General features: G+C 41.0%; 1 protein-coding gene across 2 annotated transcripts in view; it reads left to right on the top strand.

The window, feature by feature from the left end:
- LOC126298628 (zinc finger protein 277) overlaps window positions 1-22,256 on the top strand; it is a 121,748-nt gene that overhangs the window by 76,019 nt on the left and 23,473 nt on the right. For both annotated transcript variants that reach the window (XM_049990038.1, XM_049990037.1), the window contains exon 7: window positions 1,510-1,661. In XM_049990038.1, the coding sequence (XP_049845995.1) occupies window positions 1,510-1,661 (152 nt within the window). The remainder of the gene's footprint in view (window positions 1-1,509; window positions 1,662-22,256) is intronic.

Here is a 22,256-nt window from a genome sequence, read left to right as displayed (position 1 = left end):
TGCTGTTCTGCTCTTGCCTCTCCCTCACAACATGAACTTCCATTTCATATGTCTGCAATCCTACAAATGCTGTGGCACAGTTTTTTTTTTTTTTTTTTTTTTTTTTTTTTTTTTTTTTTTTTTTTTTTTTTTTTTTTTTTTTAAGGATGTGTTCCTAAGCTTTGGATCAAGAAAGCGTTAATCCTTCGATTACACTCACAGTCACAGGTGTGCTTTTATTAGCAGTATTGTACACCCTGCATAACATGACAGGTGCTTCAAATTTCATCTCCAGTCATTTCTTGTGCTGTGCTGTCAAGTGTACATGTTCACCCCTATGGATGTAGATTTTTGCCTTTGTGGTTGTGATGAATAGGTGGTCTCTTCTGTGTTGATTGTATGTGCTCTAGAGCCTGTAATTCACTGCCTCTTTCTGAATGGGCTCCAAAGCTTTGCTGCTGTTCAGAAAACCAGGATTCTTAACATGGCAGCGGGGGCACGTTTAGTAGATATCACATGCTAATGACGTAGGAGGCAGATCCGTATAAAATGCTGTGCAGGGTTAGTCCTGACCACAGTTGACATACTTCAAATATTGTCCCCTCTGTAACATGTGAGGATATGAAAACCAATGCCACCAAATCATGGTGCCAACGAAAGTCATATACAGCTTCTGCTTGCTGAAAACGATTTGTTGTACTTTACTGTGTGCCTTACATTTTATTACTGATCTGAAAGTGTATGTAAATGAATCATTGATAGTGGTAAAACTGAAAAAAAGAAAGAGAATGGAAGCGTTTGAGATGTGGTGCTATAGAAGGATGTAGAAAATTAGGTGAACTGATAAAGTAAGAAATGAGGTGGTTCTCTGTAGGACTGGTGAGGAGAGGAACATGTGGAAAACATTGCCAAGAAGAAAGTACAGGTTGATAGTAAAAGTGTTAAGACATCAAGGAATAATTTAACTGATATTTGAGGGAGCTGTAGGGCCTAAAAACTGAAGGGGAAGGCAGAGATTGGGATATATCCAACAAATAATTGAGGATATTGGGTGCAAATGTCACTCCAAGGTGAGGTTGGCACGGGAGAGGAATTCATGGTGAGTCACATAAAACCAGTCCAAAATGCTGATGACCAAAAAAAGTGGTCTGTTTTTATATGTATATAATTGTATTTTGTTCCCAATTTTCCACAAATTTATCTGTGACAGTGCTACTATTTCTGTCTTACAGTTTGTTAAAACACTGTCTGTATCACTTTATAGTGCTCTAGTAGACCCAATAACATTATTTGCCACGGAGAATAATTAAAAATTTAATATTGCAGTTCCTACACAAAATAACATGGTGTCGCTCAAAAAACTATTATGTAGTCTTGTTAATATTGCTACCAACACCTCAGTTTCTTATATTTTCAGTTCCATTGTGCAATTTGTCAAAATACCTTAATGCTTGTAATATTTGTAGAATACTGTTGTTTGTTTCACAAAGCTGATCTAGAATTGCTAACTGAAAATCTCTCTTATTTTAGGTAAAACTTGTCAACTACATCAGACATCAGATGTATGCCCTAATATGTATGAAGTGCCATAAACTCTTTCAAGATCGTGGAGATCTGTTAAACCATATGACCAAAGAAAGACATTTTATGCTTCCAAGGAAAGAAGTGTGGAACCAACCAGAGTGAGTATGCATTCTCAACACGGCTTGTCAATAAAATCTGCAGTTTTGTGAACTTCGCACCAAACTTTAACTAGCTCATAACATCATAGTGCCATAAAGTGCTGATTCTTCTATTAACCCCAACAGAGCTTTACAGAGTGAAGGATTCATTCTGGAAACAATTCCCTAGGCTGTAGCTAATTCATTGATCTGCAGTGTTATTTATTCCAGGAGTGCCAGCCTCAGCAGTTATGCCCCCCTCTCCCCACCCCTCCCCCTGGGTATCTCAACTCTTTTGTAATCCTTTTCCATGCTGCATATCTATCCTCCTACTATTTTTTCTCCCCTCCCTTGGGGACCATGTCTTGCATATGGTCAGGAAATGGAAACTTGTGAAAGTATTGGAAGACTTAGGTGGATTTTATTTTTGTCTTTCTCTCCTTTCTTGTTCTGACTTCTGTCCTCCTTCCAGTTCAGCATTTGAGATCTCCTTCTTTGTCTTTCTTCCTCCCAGTGCATGCCTGAAGGCATGATGCATAAAGGATGTGGTAATGCATGACTCCCAGCACCCAGGTCGACAAGTAGGGCTTGTGCTTACTCTCTGGTAAAGGCTAGGCCCAGGGAGTGATGATTGCCTGAGCTGTTACCTACCCAATAACCAATTGGTTGCCCTTTCTGGAATTCAAGAGGTGTGAACAGTCACTTACATTGGCTTCCTCTATGTGACCTTCATCTAATAAACAGAAATGGAGTTAGGCCAAAGAAACAAAGAATCTTCCAGTTGCAACTGGCTGCCTCATGGTGTCACAAACGGAAGGTGGTCAGAACTTTCCTACAGTGAACCTATACATCATTTGAAAAGGTGTGGATACAATTGCAGGCCCACTAAAATCCTGCACTTGCTTGTGTAATGGAACTTTGCTTCTAGAGACAAATAGTGCCTATCAAACCCAAAACTGCTTAAAGCTTCACTCTCCATGGGTACCCTGTTTGTGTGTAGGCTCATCGAACACTGAATTCTTCAAGTGGTGTCATATACACTCAGCTGCTTGATGAAATGACGGAGGGAGATAGACAATATTATGTCTCTGATCAAGGCATAACTACTATCCATTGGGTTATGAAGAGGGCTGATGCAGAATTTGTGCTTACTTGCATCCTTTGCTTAATGTCTGATTGAGTAGAGCTCCTATCAAAGATTAAGAAGATTAAGGCAGTGTGTGAAGTTATCATTGCCAGACTGTGCACATACCAAACCCAATGTAGTGTTATAACAATATGTGGCAAGGATGTTCATGAGGAAGATTGCCCACCTCCTCCTCTTCCCCACTGCATCAACTGCACTGGAATCTCTGCTGCTTCATCCTGCGAATGCCCTGCATACCTCAATGAGTGAGCTGTTCAGGAGATTTGAAGGAAAGAAAAGGTATTCCTCAGTGTTGCTCGCAAAATTTTAGCTTTCTAAAAGCCTTGCATACCAGTATCCAGCAATTACAGTACCATTGCTGCAACATCATGACCCATGAAAGATACTGCCACATAGACCTGCAACCTCCTGTTCAGTGCTATGGTTGTGAAATCTTCTAGTGATAAAGGTGACGTCCTGACCTCTGCCCACTATAGTTGCTCAACACACAAAAAAACCTTCACCCACACTGGTGAAGTTACTTGCGCACAAACAGAAGAATGAAAATTTAAAAGGGAATACTCCTGAAATGACTTTTTGCCCACCTCAAGTCAGCAAACATCTGGGTCCAGATCTGACAAAAGCAAAGGTTCTAAGAAGTCAAACAAAGTGAAATGTTCTTTCCCTTCTCTACATCGGAAGTCCTCTACTGCAGTGACTCCACACAACACCTCTGTCCTGTCGACCTCTATTTCACCAGTGCGAATCACCACCTGATTCTCCACCCCGGAGTCAGCTGAGTGATGTTGGAGGTTACTGGTACCCCTGAAGAAATAATGGAACAGGATTCTCCAGCCTCAGAACCCTGTAGTAGTACGCAGCTGAAATCTGGCACTGGGCATCCACCAAAGTAATTGCCCCTTACAAGAGGAATCATCTTATCTAATATGGCTGTTCACCAATGGAACATTCATGGCATCAGATCGTATAAGGCAGACTTATTGTGATCACAGTGCCTCCAAGAAACGAAATTACATCCTCAAGACCACTATGACCTCATACACTTCACTCCAGTACCTTTCAACGTTCCTTCTGAGGAAGGAACTCCAGCTCGTGAGGGAGTCTTGACATTCATTTGGGATGACATTCATAGCCAAACCATTTCATTGAACACCCAGACACAAGTGCGCTCTCTCTCTCTCTCTCTCTCTCTCTCTCTCTCTCTCTGTCTCTATACCACACACACACACACACACACACACACACACACACACACACACACTTTCTCGCATCTGGATCTCTTATTCTGTAATTCACAGATTGCCCACCTTTAAGAGTGGTCTGTCCTCTCAGATAAATACTTGAGCAACCATTTCGCGGACGTAATTCATCTGCTAACTCATGTCCCATCTGTGTGCAAGACCAACTGGCAGCTTTCTAAAGCTGACTGGAGGCTGTGCCCTTCACTGGCAACCTTTAATGAACAGTGTTTCCACAGCAGTGATGATCAGGTAAAGTACCTCTTTCCTACTGCAATGTGTCCCAGTCCCCTGGTGGACTAAGGAATGCTGTGATGCAGTTCATGCATGGAGACATGCTCTCCATGTCTTTGAGGGCCACCCCGCAAAGGAGAACTGTATTCATTATAAACAGTTGGGCACAAAATGTCATTGCATTATCGGAGTTAGGAAAAAACTAGTTGGATCTCTCTTACTAATTCTTTTAACCATTTTATTCCCTCTTCTGTTGTTTGGGGTAACATACACCAAATTTCTGTATACGAGTCACATCTCTCAGTTTCTGGTCTGACTGTAGTGAACAATGCCATTGTGGATTCTATCAATATTTCTAACATTCCGGGTCGATACTCTGCATAGATCTTGAGCTCCGCCTATTACTGTCCACCTTCGTACCTCGGAAACAAGCGGAGGCAGCTTGGAGATATCTTTCCCCCTCTCAGAATCGTGAATGCTGCAATACCATTTTTACTATGAGAGAGCTGAAACATGCTCTCACCTCATAATTATCCTCCACTCCAGGATGGACGATATTCACATTGAAATGTTGCAGTACCTATCTCTTGGCACCAAGCACTTTCTCCTTCATACATATAATCGTGTCTGGACAGATGACACATTTCCCAGACTTTGGCGTGAAGCCACTGTAATCCCCATACCCAAGCCTGGTAAGAACAAACATTTTCTGTCCAGCTACTGCTCAATTTCCCTCACCAGAAGTGTGTGCAAGGTGATGGAACACGTGATCAATGGTGGACAGGTATGGTGGCTGGAGTCTTGGAATTTGCTAACAAACACCCAGTATGGATTTTGTAAGCATCACTCTGCTGTTGATCATCTCGTCACCCTGTCAACCCATATTATGAACAATTTTCTGCAGAAATGCCAGACTGCAGCTGTGTTTTTTTATTTGGAGAAGGCCTATGGTACCTGCTGGAAGATGAGTATTCTACATCTACATCTACATCTACATGACTACTCTGCAATTCACATTTAAGTGCTTGGCAGAGGGTTCATCAAACCACAATCATACTATCTCTCTACTATTCCACTTCCGAACAGCGCGCGGAAAAAACGAACACCTAAACCTTTCTGTTCAAGCTCCGATTTCTCTTATTTTATTTTGATGATCATTCCTACCTATGTACGTTGGGCTCAACAAAATATTTTCGCATTTGTAAGAGAAAGTTGGTGACTGAAATTTCGTAAAAAGGTCTCGCCATGACGAAAAACGTCTTTGCTGTAATGACTTCCATCCCAACTCGCGTATCATATCTGACACACTCTCTCCCCTATTATGTGATAATACAAAATGAGCTCCCCTTTTTTGCACCCTTTCGATGTCCTCTGTCAATCCCACATGGTAAGGATCCCACACCGTGCAGCAATATTCTAACAGAGGACGAACAAGTGTAGTGTAAGCTGTCTCTTTAGTGGACTTGTTGCATCTTCTAAGTGTCCTGCCAATGAAACGCAACCTTTGGCTCGCCTTCCCCACAATATTATCTATGTGGTCCCTCCAACTGAAGTTGTTCGTAATTTTAACACCCAGGTATTTAGTTGAATTGACAGCCTTGAGAATTGTATTATTTATCTAGTAATCGAATTCCAACGGATTTCTTTTGGAACTCATGTGGATCACCTCACACTTTTTGTTATTTAGCGTCAACTGCCACCTGCCACACCATACAGCAATCTTTCCTAAATCACTTTGCAACTGATACTGGTCTTCGGATGACCTTACTAGACGCTAAATTACAGCATCATCTGCGAACAACCTAAGAGTACTGTTCAGATCGTCACCCAGGTCATTTATATAGATCAGGAACAGCAGAGGTCCCAGGACGCTTCCCTGGGGAACACCTGATATCACTTCAGTTTTACTCGATGATTTGCCATCTATTACTACGAACTGTGACCTTCCTGACAGGAAATCACGAATCCAGTCGCACAACTGAGACGATACCCCATAGGTCCGCAGCTTGATTAGAAGTCGCTTGTGAGGAACGGTGTCAAAAGCTTTCCGGAAATCTAGAAATACGGAATCAACTTGAGATCCCCTGTCGATAGCGGCCATTACTTCGTGCGAATAAAGAGCTAGCTGCGTTGCACAAGAGCGATGTTTTCTGAAGCCATGCTGATTACGTGTCAATAGATCGTTCCCTTCGAGGTGATTCATAATGTTTGAATACAGTATATGCTCCAAAACCCTACTGCGAACCAACGTCAATGATATAGGTCTGTAGTTAGATGGATTACTCCTACTACCCTTCTTAAACACTGGTGCGACCTGCGCAATTTTCCAATCTGTAGGTACAGATCTATCGGTGAGCGAGCGGTTGTATATGAGTGCTAAGTAGGGAGCTATTGCATCAGCGTAATCTGAAAGGAACCTAATCGGTATACAATCTGGACCTGAAGACTTGCCCGTATCAAGCGATTTGAGTTGCTTCGCAACCCCTAAGGTATCTACTTCTAAGAAACTCATGCTAGCAGATGTTCGTGTTTCAAATTCTGGAATATTCCATTCGTCTTCCCTGGTGAAGGAATTTCGGAAAGCTGCGTTCAATAACTCCGCTTTAGCAGCACAGTCGTCGGTAACAGTACCATCAGCACTGCGCAGCGAAGGTATTGACTGCGTCTTGCCACTTGTGTACTTTACAACCAGAATTTCTTCGGATTTTCTACCAAATTTCGAGACAATGTTTCGTTGTGGAACCTAAGGCATCTCACATCGAAGTCCGTGCCAAATTTTGCGCGTCTGTAAATTTTAGCCAATCTTTGGGATTTCGCGTTCTTCTGTACAATGCACACATGGTGCTTCTAAGGGTGCTTGCCCCATTGTATTCAGCAGTTTTAAAAAGACCTGTTTTCAAGGCTCATGTGGGTTCAGCTTTTGCGAACACTTTTGTTCAGAACAGAATGCCTCAGGTCTTTTTTGCTGAGCGTAGCTCTTTTTGCCATAGCAATTAACCCTATCATGGACTGTCTCCCACCAGGCACCTCAGGTTCTCATTTTGTTGACAACTTTGCGATCTACTGCAGCTCTCCAATGGACCTGTTTGAATGAATGAATGAATGATGACATCAGTGATATCTCAACTGTCATACACATGGAACATCTACAACAGCTTCCACTTTTCTATTGAAAAAACTGTCAGTGTGAACTTCTGGCAGTGTAGGGAGTTTCTTCCACCATCCTCACATCTCAGTCCTGCAGATTTTCCATTTATTGAAACCCTGAAATTCTTGGGACTCACGCTCAATAGGAAACACTGTTGGTCCTCACATATATTTTATCTGGCGTCATGCTGTACCCAATCTCTAAATATCATACTTGTTTTAGACAGTACTTCATGGGGCAGATCAGAAAATCCTCCTTCGCTTACACCAATCCCTTGTCTGATTGAAAAATGGATTATGGGTGTCTCGTTTACTCTGAAAACTGAATGGTAGCTAGAGCTAGATGTATGAGACGTACCATTCAGAAATCATTAGGGAATTGAATATTCTGAGATTGTCAAGAGTGTGCTGAGAGTACTAAATTTCAGGCATTACCTCTCACCATGGACAATGCAGTGGCTGACAGCCTTTACTTACTGACCGAGTAAAGCGGTGTTTGTGTAGCCTTGTCAGTGCTAATAGATAAGCAACACTATGTAAAATAATTGCAGAAATCAATGTGAGATATACAATGAATGTGTCCATCTAAAGAGTGTAGCAAAATTTGGTACTGATGGGCTGTGGCACCAAACGACTGACATGAGGGCCTTTACTAACTGCATGAGATTGGCTGCAATACATCTCTTGGGCTTGTGACCATATTGGTTGGACTAAAAATGACTGGAAAACTGTGGCCTGGTCCCGATTTCCACTGGTAAGAGCTGATGATAGGGTTTGAGTGTGGCACAGGCCCCATGAAGATGTGGACCCAAGTTATCAGCAAGGCACTGTGCAAGCTGGTGATGGTTCCATATTGGTGTGGGCCATGTTTACATGGAATGAACTGGGTTCTCTTGTCCAACTGAACTGATCATTGAATGGAAATGGGTATGTTTGGCTACTTGCAGACCATTTGCAGCCATTCATGGACTTCATGTTCCCAAAGAACAATGTCATGTAACCAGACCACAGTTGTTCACGATTGGTTTGAAGAAATTTCTGTAAAATTCAAGCAAATGATTTGGTCACCCAGATCACCTCATATGAATCCCATTGGACATTTATGGGACATAATTGAGAGGTCAGTTCATGCACAAAAGCCCACGTGGTAACACTTTCCCAATTATGGATGGCTTGAGAGGCAGCCTAGCGCAGTATTTCTGCAGGGGCTTCCAGTGATTTGTGGAGTCCATGCGATGTTGAGTTGCTGCACTATGCCAGGCAAAAGGCTGTCAGACATGTTGTTGGGAGATACCCCATGCCTTTTGTTACCTCACTGTACAGGTTCTCCCAGGAGAAATGGTCAATATTCAGGGCTATAATAGGAGTGATCATTCAAAGCAAAAAGTCTGGTAAACATGGGCTCTAAAATGCATACTTTAAGAGCTATGAGCACATGTTCATCTTGGCTACTGTGAAACATCTCTTCTAGTGTATACATGCTCATAGCTCTCTCTCTCTCTCTCTCTCTCTCTCTCTCTCTCTCTCTCTCTCTCTCATGAAATATGAGACCCAAGTGTGGGACCTTTTTTACGGTCCCAGTTTACAGTGCCACAGTCAGATCCAAGTTCATTTTCCATTATGTAACAGTGTAAAGCTGCTTTCTACTTCTCAATGAAATCAAGTGTTTGTTACACTTACCAAGTTCCATAATGTTGCAAGGATACCGTGTCTGACCATTAAAACCCTCTAAGTCACAAAATATACCTGCCGACAACAGTTTTCTTGTCATAAACTTCTACTGTTTCAAGCACGAAGGAATAAGTTGTCTTGCCAAGTGATTAGTGATTCCTGAAGGTGAAGTTCGATCCTGTTAATACTGTGTATATGCGAATAGTCTGTTCTTTATTTATTTATTTATTGTCTGAATGTAAGGGTGAAGGCTTTGGTTGTATGGATTAATTGTAATGAGGCTGGTACCAATTCGCCTCCAACAGTAGATCCTGTTATACAATAGTGTTATTGGGGCCTCAGTCTGCGACGTGTCAGTAGCATTTTTGAAATAAAATATTAATCATGTGTTAACTTGTTAATTATGGCTACAAGCTCTTGTTGTCACATATTCACAGCTAAAGAAAAACTTAAAATTATTGAAGAAGTAGAGAACATTGGACACCACTCAGAAGAAGGAACTATGATGTGATCGAGCATTGTATTCACTACTGGCAAAAAAAAAAAAACCCGCAGCCAAGAAGTAAAGCATCTGGACTTCAAAAAAAGGTTCTGCGACTATGTAGATAAGAAGCAACAATATTGGTGCGCAGTGACCAGTGAAATGTGCCATCTTGAAGCATTGGCTTTAGCCAAAGAACTATTCTCACCAGTTTCAAAAGTAGCCAGATTTTGCAGTCAAAATAGATTATGTTTCTGGGGATAAATAACCATTGCTCAATGGCTTCCAGGCAATTATAAGGAGAAAGTAGTGAATTTTCATTGTTACTTGATAAATTTGTGCTGTTAACATTCCCACATATAACTCAAAATTGGTAATGTGTATCAAATGTTTCAGCTTATTGGGACACTTTTAGGAAAATGTGGTTCATCTTTGAAGGAGGCCACATATAGGATGCTCATGTGACCTATTTTTGAATACTACTTGAGTGTGTGGGATCCATAGGAGGTGGGTTGAGGGAGGACATAGAGGCAATTCAGAGGCAGGCTGCTAGATTTGTTACTGGTAGATTCGAACAACAATGTGTAAGTGGTATGGAGATGCTTCAGAAACTCAAATAGGAATCCCTGGAGTGAAGTGACATTCTTTTTGAGAAACAATATTGAGAAAATTTAGAGAACCTCCATTTGTAGGTGACTGCTGAATGATTCTGCTGCCACTAGCATAAATTGCACATAAGGACCATGAGGATAAAATACGAGAAATTAGGGCTTGTATGGAGGCATATAGACAGCCATTTTTCCCTTGCTATATTTGTGAATGGAGCAGGATCAGAAATGACTAGTAACGGGTGGGTACCATCTGCTTTACACCGTATGGTGCCTTGTGGAGTATCTGTGTAGATGTAGATGTATACATAGATGTAGAAATGCCAGTCTATTTTACTTTAAAATTAGAATTCGCAGATTATTCATGTGTTAGATGACACTTTGACTGTCACCTGTGGAGAGTAAAATGAGATGTCAGGATGACAATGGATTTGTTTAATCTAAATCTGCATGGTTACTCTGCAATTCACACTTAAGTGCCTGGCAGAGGGTTCATCAAACCATTTTCGTACTACTTCTCTACCATTCCACTCTCGAATGGCGCATAAGAAAAAGGATCACCTAAATCTTTCTGTTCGAGCTCTGATTTCTTTTATTTTATTATTATGATCGTTTCTCCCTAGATAGGTGGGTGTCAACAAAATATTTACACATTCGGAAGAGAAAGTTGGTGATTGAACTTTCGTAAATAGATCTCGCGCAAAGCAAACTGCCTTTGTTTCAGTGACTGCCACCCCAACTCGTGTATCATATCAGTGACGCTCTCACCCCTATTGCGCGATAACATGAAATAAGCTGCCCTACTTTACACTTTTTTGATGTTCTCCATCAATCCTACCTGGTAAGGATCCCGTATCGAGCAGCAATGTTCCAGCAGAGGACGGACAAGTATAATGTAGGCTGTCTCTTTAGTGGGTTTGTCGCATCTTCTAAGTGTTCTGGCAACAAAGCGAAGTCTTTGTTTCGCCTTCCCCAGAGTATCTCACAGGGTGCACCCATCTGCATGTGGTCGCTCATTGGCTCACCAATGATGTGTGTCGCTATGGATCGGAGGAAATCCTCTCTGGCTTCCGGTGGCTATCTTATTTGGTGAAGACTGCCAGTCTTGCTAGTGGGATGAAAGCAGAGCTCACCATCTGCAGCATAGTCGACAGGACTGACTGCGGACCTTTGGTATAGAGTCGAGTGGAGGGTCTGAATCAGAGGCTTAGACGGTTCTGCGACCATATGGGCTGGATATTCTTCGACTTGTGCCATAGGGTGGTGGGGTTTCGGGTTCCGCTGTATAGGTCAGGAGTCCACTACACACAGCAAGCAGCTACATGGGTAGCAGGGGTTGTGTGGCATGGACTGGGCGGATTTTTAGGTTAGATGGCCTCGGGCAAGTACAGAAAGGGCAACAGCCTCAAAGGGTGCGGGGCAAAGTCAGGACATGCGAGGACCAAGCAGCAATCGGTATTGTAATTGTTAACTGTTGAAGCTGCGTTGGTAAAGTACTGGAACTTCAAGCGCTGATAGAAAGCACTAATGTTGGAATCGTTATAGGTATGGAAAGCTGGCTGAAGCCAGAGATAAATTCTGCCAAAATTTTTACAAAGGCACAGACGGTGTTTAGAAAGGATAGATTGCATGCGACTGGTAGTGGCTGTTAGTAGTAGTTTATCCTGTAGTGAAGTGGAAGTGGATAGTTCCTGTGAATTATTATGGGTGGAGATTACACTCAACAACCGAGCTAGGTTAATAATTGGCTCCTTTTACTGACCTCCCGAATCAGCAGCATTAGTGGCAGAACAACTGTGAGAAAATCTGGAATACATTTCCCATAAATTTTCTCTGCATGTTATAGTCTTAGGTGGAGATTTCACTTTACCAGATATAGACTGGTACACTCAGATGTTTAGGACAGGTGGTAGGGACGGAGCATAGAGTGACATTATACTGAGTGCCCTATCCGAAAATTACCTTGAGCAATTAAACAGAGAACTGACTCGTGGAGATAACATCTTGGACCTACTGATAACAGACAGACCCAAACTTTTTGACTCTTTAAATGCAGAAAGGAGTATCAGTGATCATAAGGCCGTTACAGCATCCCTGAATATGGAAGTAAATAGAAATATAAAAAAAAGGAGGAAGGTTTATCTGTTTAGCAAGAGTAATAGAAGGCAGATTTCAGACTACCTAACAGATCAAAATGAAAATTTCTGTTCTGACACTGACAATGTTGAGTGTTTATGGAAAAAGTTGAAGGTAATCGTAAAATGCGTTTTAGACAGGTACGTGCTGCGTAAAACTGTGAGGGACAGGAAAAACCCACCGTGGTTCAACAACAAAGTTAGGAAACTACTGCGAAAGCAAAGAGAGCTTCACTGCAAGTTTAAATGCAGCCAAAACCTCTCAGACAAACAGAAGCTAAACGATGTCAAATTTAGGGTAAGGAGGGCTATGCATGAAGCGTTCAGTGAATTCGAAAGTAAAATTTTATGTACCGACTTGACAGAAAATCCTAGGAAGTTCGGGTCTTACGTTAAATCAGTAAGTGGCTCGAAACAGCATATCCAGACACTCTGGGATGATGATGGCATTGAAACAAAGGATGACACATGTAAAGCTGAAATACTGCACACCTTTTTCCAAAACTGTTTCACAGAGGAAGACCGCACTGCAGGTCCTTCTCTAAATCCTCGCACAAATGAAAAAATGGCTGACATCAAAAGAAGTGTCCAAGGAATAGAAAAGCAACTGAAATCACTCAACAGAGGAAAGACCACTGGACCTGACAGGATACCAATTCGATTCTACACAGAGTACATGAAAGAACTTCTAACAGCCATGTTCCGCAAGTCTCTAGAGAAACGGAAGGTTCCAAATGATTGTATTTAAAAGAGCACAGATAGTCCCAGTCTTCAAGAAGGGTCATCGAGCAGATGCGCAAAACTATAGACCTATATCTCTGACATCAATCTGTTGTAAAATTTTAGAACATATTTTTTGCTCACATATCATGTCATTTCTGGAAGCCTAGAATCTCCTCTGTAGGAGTCTACATGGATTCCGGAAACAGCGATCATGTGAGACCCAATTCGCTTTATTTGTTCATTAGAACCAGAAAATATTATATACAGGCTCTCAGTTAGATGCCATTTTCCTTGACTTCCGGAAGGCGTTTGATACCGTTCTACATCTACATTTACATTATTACTCTGCAATTCACATTTAAGTGCTTGGCAGAGGGTTCATCGAACCACAATCATACTATCTCTCTACCATTCCACTCCCGAACAGCATGCGGGAAAAATGAACACCTAAACCTTTCTGTTCGAGCTCTGATTTCTCTTATTTTATTTTGATGATCATTCCTACCTATGTAGGTTGGACTCAACAAAATATTTTCGCATTCGGAAGAGAAAGTTGGTGACTGAAATTTCGTAAATAGATCTCGCCGCAATGAAAATGTCTTTGCTTTAATGACTTCCATCCCAGCTCGCGTATCATATCTGCCATACTCTCTCCCCTATTACGTGATAATACAAAATAAGCTGCCCTTTTTTGCACCCTTTCGATGTCCTCCGTCAATCCCACATGTTAAGGATAAAAACACTGCGCAGCAATATTCTAACAGAGGACGAACGAGTGTAGTGTAAGCTGTCTCTTTAGTGGACTTGTTGCATCTTCTAAGCGTCCTGCCAATGAAACGCAACCTTTGGCTCACCTTCCCCACAATATTATCTATGTGGTCTTTTCAACTGAAGTTGTTTGTAATTTTAACACCCAGGTACTTAGTTGAATTGACAGCCTTGAGAATTGTACTATTTATTGAGTAATCGAATTCCAACAGATTTCTTTTGGAACTCGTGTGGATCACCTCACACTTTTCGTTATTTAGCGTCAACTGCCACCTACCACATCATACAGCAATCTTTTCTAAATTGCTTTGCAACTGATACTGGTCTTCGGATGACCTTACAAGATGGTAAATTACAGCATCATCTGCGAAAAACCTAAGAGAACTGCTCAGATAGTCACCCAGGTCATTTATATAGATCAGGAACAGAAGAGGTCCCAGGACGCTTCCCTGGGGAACACATGGTATCACATCAGTTTTACTCACCTGATAAACAAAGTAAGAGCCTACAGAATATCAGACCACCTGTGTGGCTGAATTGAAGAGTTTTTAGCAAACAGTAAACAGCATATTGTTCTCAATGGAGAGACGTCTACAGATGTTAAATAACCTCTGGCGTGCCACAGGGGAGTGTTATGGCACCATTGCTTTTCACAATATATTTAAATGACCTAGTAGATAGTGTCGAAAGTTCCATGCGACTTTTCGCAGATGATGCTGTAGTATACAGAGAAGTTGCATCATTAGAAAATTGCAGCGAAATGCAGGAAGATCAGCAGCGGATAGGCACTTGGTGCAGGGAGTGGCAACTGACCCTTAACATAGAAAAATGTAATGTATTGCGAATACATAGAAAAAAGGATTCTTTATTGTATGATTATATGATAGCGGAACAAACACTGGTAGCAGTTACTTCTGTAAAATATTTGGGAGTATGCGTGCGGAACAGTTTGAAGTGGAATGATCATACAAAATTAATTGTTGGTAAGGCGGGTGCCAGGTTGAGATTCATTGGGAGAGCCCTTATAAAATGTAGTCCATCAACAAAGGAGGTGGCTTACAAAACACTTGTTTGACCTATACTTGAGTATTGCTCATCAGTGTGGGATCCGTACCAGCTCAGGTTGACAGAGGAGATGGAGAAGATCCAAAGAAGAGCGGCGCATTTCACTACAGGGTTATTTGGTTAGCATAATAGCATTACGGAGATGTTTAGCAAAGTCAAGTGGCAGACTCTGCAAGAGTGTCGCGGTGTAGCTTGCTGTCCAGGTTTCGAGACGGTGCGTTTCTGGATGAGGTATCGAATATATTGCTTCCCCCTACTTATACCTCCCGAGGAGATCACGAATGTAAAATTAGAGAGATTCGAGGACGCGAGGAGGCTTTCCAGCAGTCGTTCTTCCCACGAAGCGTATGCACTGGAACAGGAAAGGGAGGTAATGACAGTGGCACGTAAAGTGCCCTCCGCCACACACCGTTGGGTAGCTTTCAGAGTATAAATGTAGATGTAGATATAGTATTATCTATGTGGTCTTTCCAATTTAAGTTGTTTGTAATTGTAATTCCTAGGTATTTAGTTGAATTGACAGCCCTTAGATTTGCGCGATTTATCGTATACCCAAAATTTATCAGATTTCTTTTAGTACCCATGTGGATGACCTCACACTTTTCTTTGTTTAATGCCACTTTTTGCACCATACAGAAATTCTCTTTAGATCATTTTGTAATTGGAATTGATCGCCTGATGATTTTACTAGACAGTAAATTGCAGCGTCATCTGCAAACAATCTATGGGTGCTGCTCAGATTATCACCATTTATATAAATCAGGAACAGCAGAGGGTCTATGACACTACCTTGCAGAATGCCAGATATCACTTCTGTTCTACTCTGCTTTGCAACACATAACACAACCCCCTTCCTGTGCGTATGTGGGATAACTGTCAGTACCTGGGTCATCTCCTTCCTTAATTTCTCATACACTCCATGTACTCACTCGCACACCTTGGCACTTCCTTTGTGTATTTTGTGCCTTTCCATTCCCTGACAGAATTTGTCAGATGCTTCTTCCAATCTTCTCACCTCATTACGCATCTCCCACATGTACTGTTTCTTTCACAAGCCTTTGTTTATCTTCCAATATTTTTCTCCTCACTTTCCCTTTCTGGTCCACATATCTTATTCCTGGAATAACTTCTGGACTCCCTTCAAAAATATTTCAGCCATCCTACATGAACAGTTGAAATTCTTCTCGACAATTGAATCTTGACGTTTACTGGTGACATAGTCTCTACCAGTTGGAACGGTTCCTGATTCTTTGCCAAAAAAACTTCTTTGTCTTTACATTCGGTGTGTATGAAGTTGATAGCATCACCCAATGACCAATCTTATACTATGGCATTATTGCCATATGGCCCATTGATTCTTCCTGTTTCTCCAGTGCTCATGTATTTGCCCTCCATACTCTTATTTCAAATTTCTCTAATCACTGTGGCAAATTCCTTAACAGACTCTCCAATCGCCCCTTTCTTCATTTTCAATATGTCAAATGGTGATGGCATTTTATGACCATGTACTACTTCATAGGGCAATAATCCTGTATTCATATACCGTTTTGAATTATAGGCAGAGACGACATGCTTCAAAATGGACATCCCAGTTGCTGTGATGTGAGTCAATGTAGTATGAAGCATCTTCCAATTGTCATATGCACTCTTTCAGTTTATCCATTGGCATGTAAATGGAGAAGATTCATCTGTAACTTCTTCACATTCATTAACTTACACAATTCCTTGAACATATCTGACATGAAGTTTGTTCCCTCATCTGTTGCTATTGTTTCAGGTAATCTAATCTTCAGTATCCAATTATTCACAAGTGCTTTTCCCACTGGTGCTGCCTGCTAGTTTTGCATTGTGACCATTGCTGTGTATCTTGAAAAATGATCTTTGATTGTGAGTATGTACTTATTACTTGCCGGTGTTTTATTGAATGGACCTAAAACAGCAACCTCCAGAAATTTTAATTGTGCTGATGCTTCAGGTAACCTCTGCAGCAGTACTCTGGTTTGACACAAATCCACTCTCTGTGTGCTCTGTATGCGATTCCACACATACTGGTTTATGTCTGTCTGTTTATTCCTCCACCAATACCTTTCTGCTGCTCTTCTATTGGTAGATCTGCAACCTCTATGAGCCACTGATATGTGATCTTGAGCTTCTTGTAGCACTCTATTCCTTAGCTTCCCTTGTACCACTACCTGTGGCCCCAAACTTGGTTTCTCTGCATAGCAACCCATCCTGCATACAAAACTGTGATTGCTTAAAATACTGCTTACATTTGCAATCTCCACACCGTACAGTTTTCCATTCCTCATGCTCATTACCCCCAATGTGTCATTCTGCTACTTTGTTACTTAAGCCATCCACATATCTGTGCTTCTTTCCAGGTTTATGTGTGACTTTGAAATCAAATTCACTTAGTCTTACTGCCCATCACATCAACCTACTAGAAGGATCCTTTAACCCCAACAACCATATGCCACATGATCTGTTATTACTCTAAACTTTTCACACTACAGATAACATTTCAAATATCTGATTCCACAAATAATGCTTAACATCTTTTTCTCCATCTTGGAATACTTTCTTTCTGCAGTATTTAGTTGTTTTGATGAGTAAGTTACTGGCTGTTTTGTGCCTTCTATCTCTTATAACAAAACAAATTCTCTGTTAAAATCCAGAAATACCAATATCAGACTTGATGTTTAAGCTTCTTTTATCTCCTCAAAAGCATGCTGGCATTCTTCTGACCACACAAATTTAGTACCCTTTTCTAACAATTGTCAATGGTTTGGCAATATCTGCAGATCCTTTTATGAACCAGCAGTAGTAGTTCACAACTCCTAAGAAAGATTGCACCTTCTTTACAGTTTCTTACACAGGAAATTCACTTACAGCTCAAATTAATTTGGGTCGGTCTTACCCCCATCTTTACTTATGAAGTGAGCTAGGTATGCTACCTCTCCAATTACAGATTTACAATTTCCTGTACTCAGTGTTAACTTCACTGCTTTTAACATTAGGGATACTTCCCTTAAGCGCTGCATATGTTATTCCATATAACTCCCATAGACGTTTATGTCATCGAAATATGCTAACCATTGCCATGGTTTTAAACCTCTGAGTGCTCAATGTAACAATCTCTGAAATGTTGCAGATTCATTTTTTAATCCAAATGGCGTCCTGCTGAATTGGTATTGTCCCCAGGGTGCCGAAAATGCTGTTTTCAGTCCCTCCTGTAGTGCAGGCTCCATCTACTGATAACCACTCTTAAAACCTATTGCTGAAAAATATTTACATTGCCCTAAATGATCTAAGGTTTTTGTGATGTGTGGCAAACAGTGCACGTCCATTACGGTTTTTGAATGTAGATGTGTCTAATCACAAAAAAACCTATATTTTTGTGTTATATCCATTGATTTTCTTGGCACGATGACTATTCCCATCCCCTCATGCACTATTACTTTCTTTAATTATTCCATCTTCCAACTGTTGATATATGAATTCCTCCAGAATTGGCTGCAAGTACCTAGGTGTTCTTTATGATATGCAGTACTCTGGTGAATCATTTCCCACTGGTATGCGGTGCTGTGTAATAAGTGTAGCTGGTAATGGCCCTTTTGTAAAAAGTAAATCCTTAAATTCCAAAAGTAGTTTTTCCATCTGTTCCCTATTGCTTCCCTTTTACCTTCCTCATAATGCAGTTTCAATAGCATCCAGCCATTGTCCATGGCTGACACCCCTCGTGCCCTATTCTTTTTCCTCCATGATATCCATATTAGTGATTAACAACCCCTGTGTTAGTCCTATGTCTTCTGTGCTAAAATTATCTCTAGAAACAGGTACCTCCTTTTCACCCTTTATTTCTTGTACATGTACAATATTGCTTTTAATGAACCAACCCATCTGACTTAATACTTCATTCTCTTCTACCAGTTCCAGCACACACAAAATTCCTACGAGCAAGGTAGACTCAACATTGACCCAAAATGAGTTTCCAGTACTCTTAGGTACACAATCGTGCAAATCAAGTCTTAGTGTGATCATTCGCATATTAAGCTGGTCGGCTTTTGTGACAAGACTCTCCTCATGACATTGCTACACTGGCAATGGCTTCACCTAACTGAAAGATTTTTCCATCAAGTTCCACTCTGTGTTGCCAAAGGTCAGTTATGGCACAATGCTGATATGAAAAATCTAATCCTAGAATCATGTCGTGTCCCTAACTCATGTGGCACAATCTCTGTACATTGTTTAAATTGAACCATATGCAGGCAAAAGTCTACGTTCATCAATCCTAATGGTATGACATCTTTATCCCCCACTCCATGTGATCTGTACTGTGGTGGGCCCCATTGCTTATGTTTCACCAGATTATTACTGCTGGCTGGCACATGTGCCCCTGTGTCCAATAATGTCCTGCAACCCTCTTTTCTTGCTCTTCCTCTTATTGGACAATCCACCTCTGCAGATGATTCCTTAGCATCCAGTCTTACTGGGAATGACCAGTGGACCTGGGGTTTCCATTGGCTTTTAACACCTAATTTTTTCCAGCCCTCCACTTCTGAAACTACCGCTTCCCCTTACTTTATTCACATCACAGTGAGTCTGGTGACACTGCCTCCTCACATACCCCATTTGTCCATACCTGAAACATTTCATACCAGCTGCAAACACACTCTGTTTCCCTGGATTCCAGTCAACAAATCGATTTCCTTATGGTCTATCGTTAACTACACTGCTATGTGCAAATTCACCAGACCCATTCTCCGTACACGTCTTGATTTTTCTACATGCAACACTCTTAAAAGCATAGAGTCCCTCTGCTCACCTTCTTGCCAAATAATTTCATTGACTGGAGCATCCTGTCCTGATTCATAGATACATCCAATAATTTTCCTCATCGTATCCACAAATTTTTCCACAGTTTCAGTAATTCTCTTAGTTATTACCCCTAATTGTTCCATATAGTGTCTGGTACTATTTTGTTTCATATATATCTCTGAATTAACCCTTCTTCAAATTCCTTGAATGTTGTGGCTCCCTTAAGAACTTCTGTGTACCCTACATAAGTTTCAGCTTCCCCTGCTAATATCAATTTTGCAACACTCAGTAACTCCTTAGCAGACCAACCTTCCATCTGAGCACCAAGGTCTCCCACAAAGGCCTGCATCTCCGCAGTCGCCGTACCAGAAGAAAGAGCAATTATATTTGCAACTTACAAATCTACACCCCGTTGTAAAAACCATGATTCTATCAACCTGCACAATTCTGTATTATCCACATTTCTAACCATGTGCTTACTGCTTCTGGCTCTGACACACCTTGTGTCTCTGGTTATGTTGAAGCTTTGTCCTTGACAACACTTATTTAGAAAACTAACACTCACAAGACAAGAAAACTAAATACACTAAAAGCCATCTCGACACCCGGCATTGCCTAGCCATATGCCCCCAACAATTATACATATAACATTTTACTGATTCCATACATGGCACTGAGTGGCCCTCAAAGTTACACTGTGGTAATCTAACAGGCACTAACCAATAATGACTTCTGTTACCTCTAAAACTAGACAAATTCCTGGGCTCCCTACCCACAATACAATGTGCTTTACAAAATACATGATCTTCAGACCTTTTGTCCGTGACCTAAATATAATCATAATTTTTGAACTCATCATACTGTAGGCTGTAGGTTCAGATGTTTCTCTAAGGTGACATCAGTGATATGACATCAGTGTTAGATAACCCTTTGATTGTCATCCATGGAGAATGGAATGAGACATCAGGACGACAGTGAATTTGTTTAATTAACTTCTTTACAGTGGCCATTGGCTGTAGTACATCAGTAAAAGCTTGGTGGAGGCACCCAGTTGTCTTTCATGTGAAACAATAGACATTTGGCATTGCTGACAGCGCCAAGTGTGGGGCCGAGTATGGAGTCACTTGAATGCCACCGTCAGTGACATCTCCGGCTGTGACCTTGATGACAGCATGGCAGATGATAATACCGTGGGGGTGACTGTGACATCCCTTCAGTGAGCAAGTTGCTTTCTGCTCTGGCAGTGGCTGTTCTTGTGACTCAGGCCAGGCTGTCCTGTCTTGTAGTTGAACAGTGAATCCTGTGCTGCATTCCAGGATGTGGTGTAGACTGTGATACTGAGATGAGAATATTTTAGTATGTAAATGACTGAGTACTTATACACTCCAGACTATGTTCATTTAAGGCTTAACGCACATACTGTAAACACTTCCATGGTGGAAAGTGAGGAAAGGCTTCATTGCTGTCATAGGCTTATTGTAGTGCTGAATGTTGCTATTCCTCTCCAAGCTGGCTCTGCTTTGCAACACCTGTTGGCCGTGTTTTGCTTCGCAGTGCATAACACTCTTGCCTGCCTGTAGCTGGTTCTGTTGCAACTCACTTCCAATCTGGTGTACTTTTGACCGAATATGATCTAGACCGTATATTGTATGTGTGGTAAGTTACTGATACTGATAGAGTACTGTATGACACACAAAAGCTTTCCTGAAAGTTTATGTTGCATAGTCGGTGAAATAGGCTGCTGATGTTGTGTCCACAAACTTTCAATATCTGTTCATAGACATGAGAGACATTACATTTCGCTTATTTAGTTATTTTTTTTATTATGGCATTGTAATAATAGTACTGAACCACAATGTTGCTATAGTTAATGTTGTTTTATTGTTGTAGGTGATACAGTAGCAATAGGCCTATATCAGCTTTCGGGCCATCTTCAATCTATACCCATATTGCATCATGGCACTGTTGATGTCATACAATCTTGATGCTGCATAAGAATTTTCAGTTGCAGCCTAATTTTATTTGTTAATCATTTATTTCACTTACTATTGCTGTTGTAGGGAAATGCAAGTGTAGGTTAATTTTGTCTCCAAAAGAAAGTCTGACTCAGTTTGTGTACTGTTGACAAAGAAATGCCTGTGGAAGATTTTGTTTATTCCTGTAATTTCATTTCTATCTTTATTTCTTGATCTCAATGGTTTTATATCAGATTGCTTCTCTTGTTGTCCTAAAACTGCTGCCACCATATAACCTTTTGATTTTATTGCATTTTGAGACTTTCCTCTGTTGGCAAATGTAACAATCTAAACACCTCTAATAAGAATTGTTAAAATGATACAGAATTGTCATATTGAGGTGCTACATATAGTTCTTCCACATTCTGTAAGATGGTAATGTGAAATCTTTTTGTGGTAAACATAACAGCAGCACCACTTATAGCTACTGAAGTACTAAGTTTGTGCTTAGTGTTTAGGTTAATTTGCTTTATTGCATGTTGTCAGTTCTTTTGATTATTTTACGTTGTTAGTTCTTTCTGATAGTGCAAGACACTTTGGAACTGTAATAGTTTTATGGCAAATGC

Source organism: Schistocerca gregaria, chromosome X (assembly GCF_023897955.1).
Source record: "Schistocerca gregaria isolate iqSchGreg1 chromosome X, iqSchGreg1.2, whole genome shotgun sequence".
NCBI classification, from domain to species: Eukaryota; Metazoa; Arthropoda; class Insecta; order Orthoptera; family Acrididae; genus Schistocerca; species Schistocerca gregaria.
Note: the sequence above shows the minus strand (reverse complement) of the source record. Positions and strands in the feature narration are given on the sequence as shown.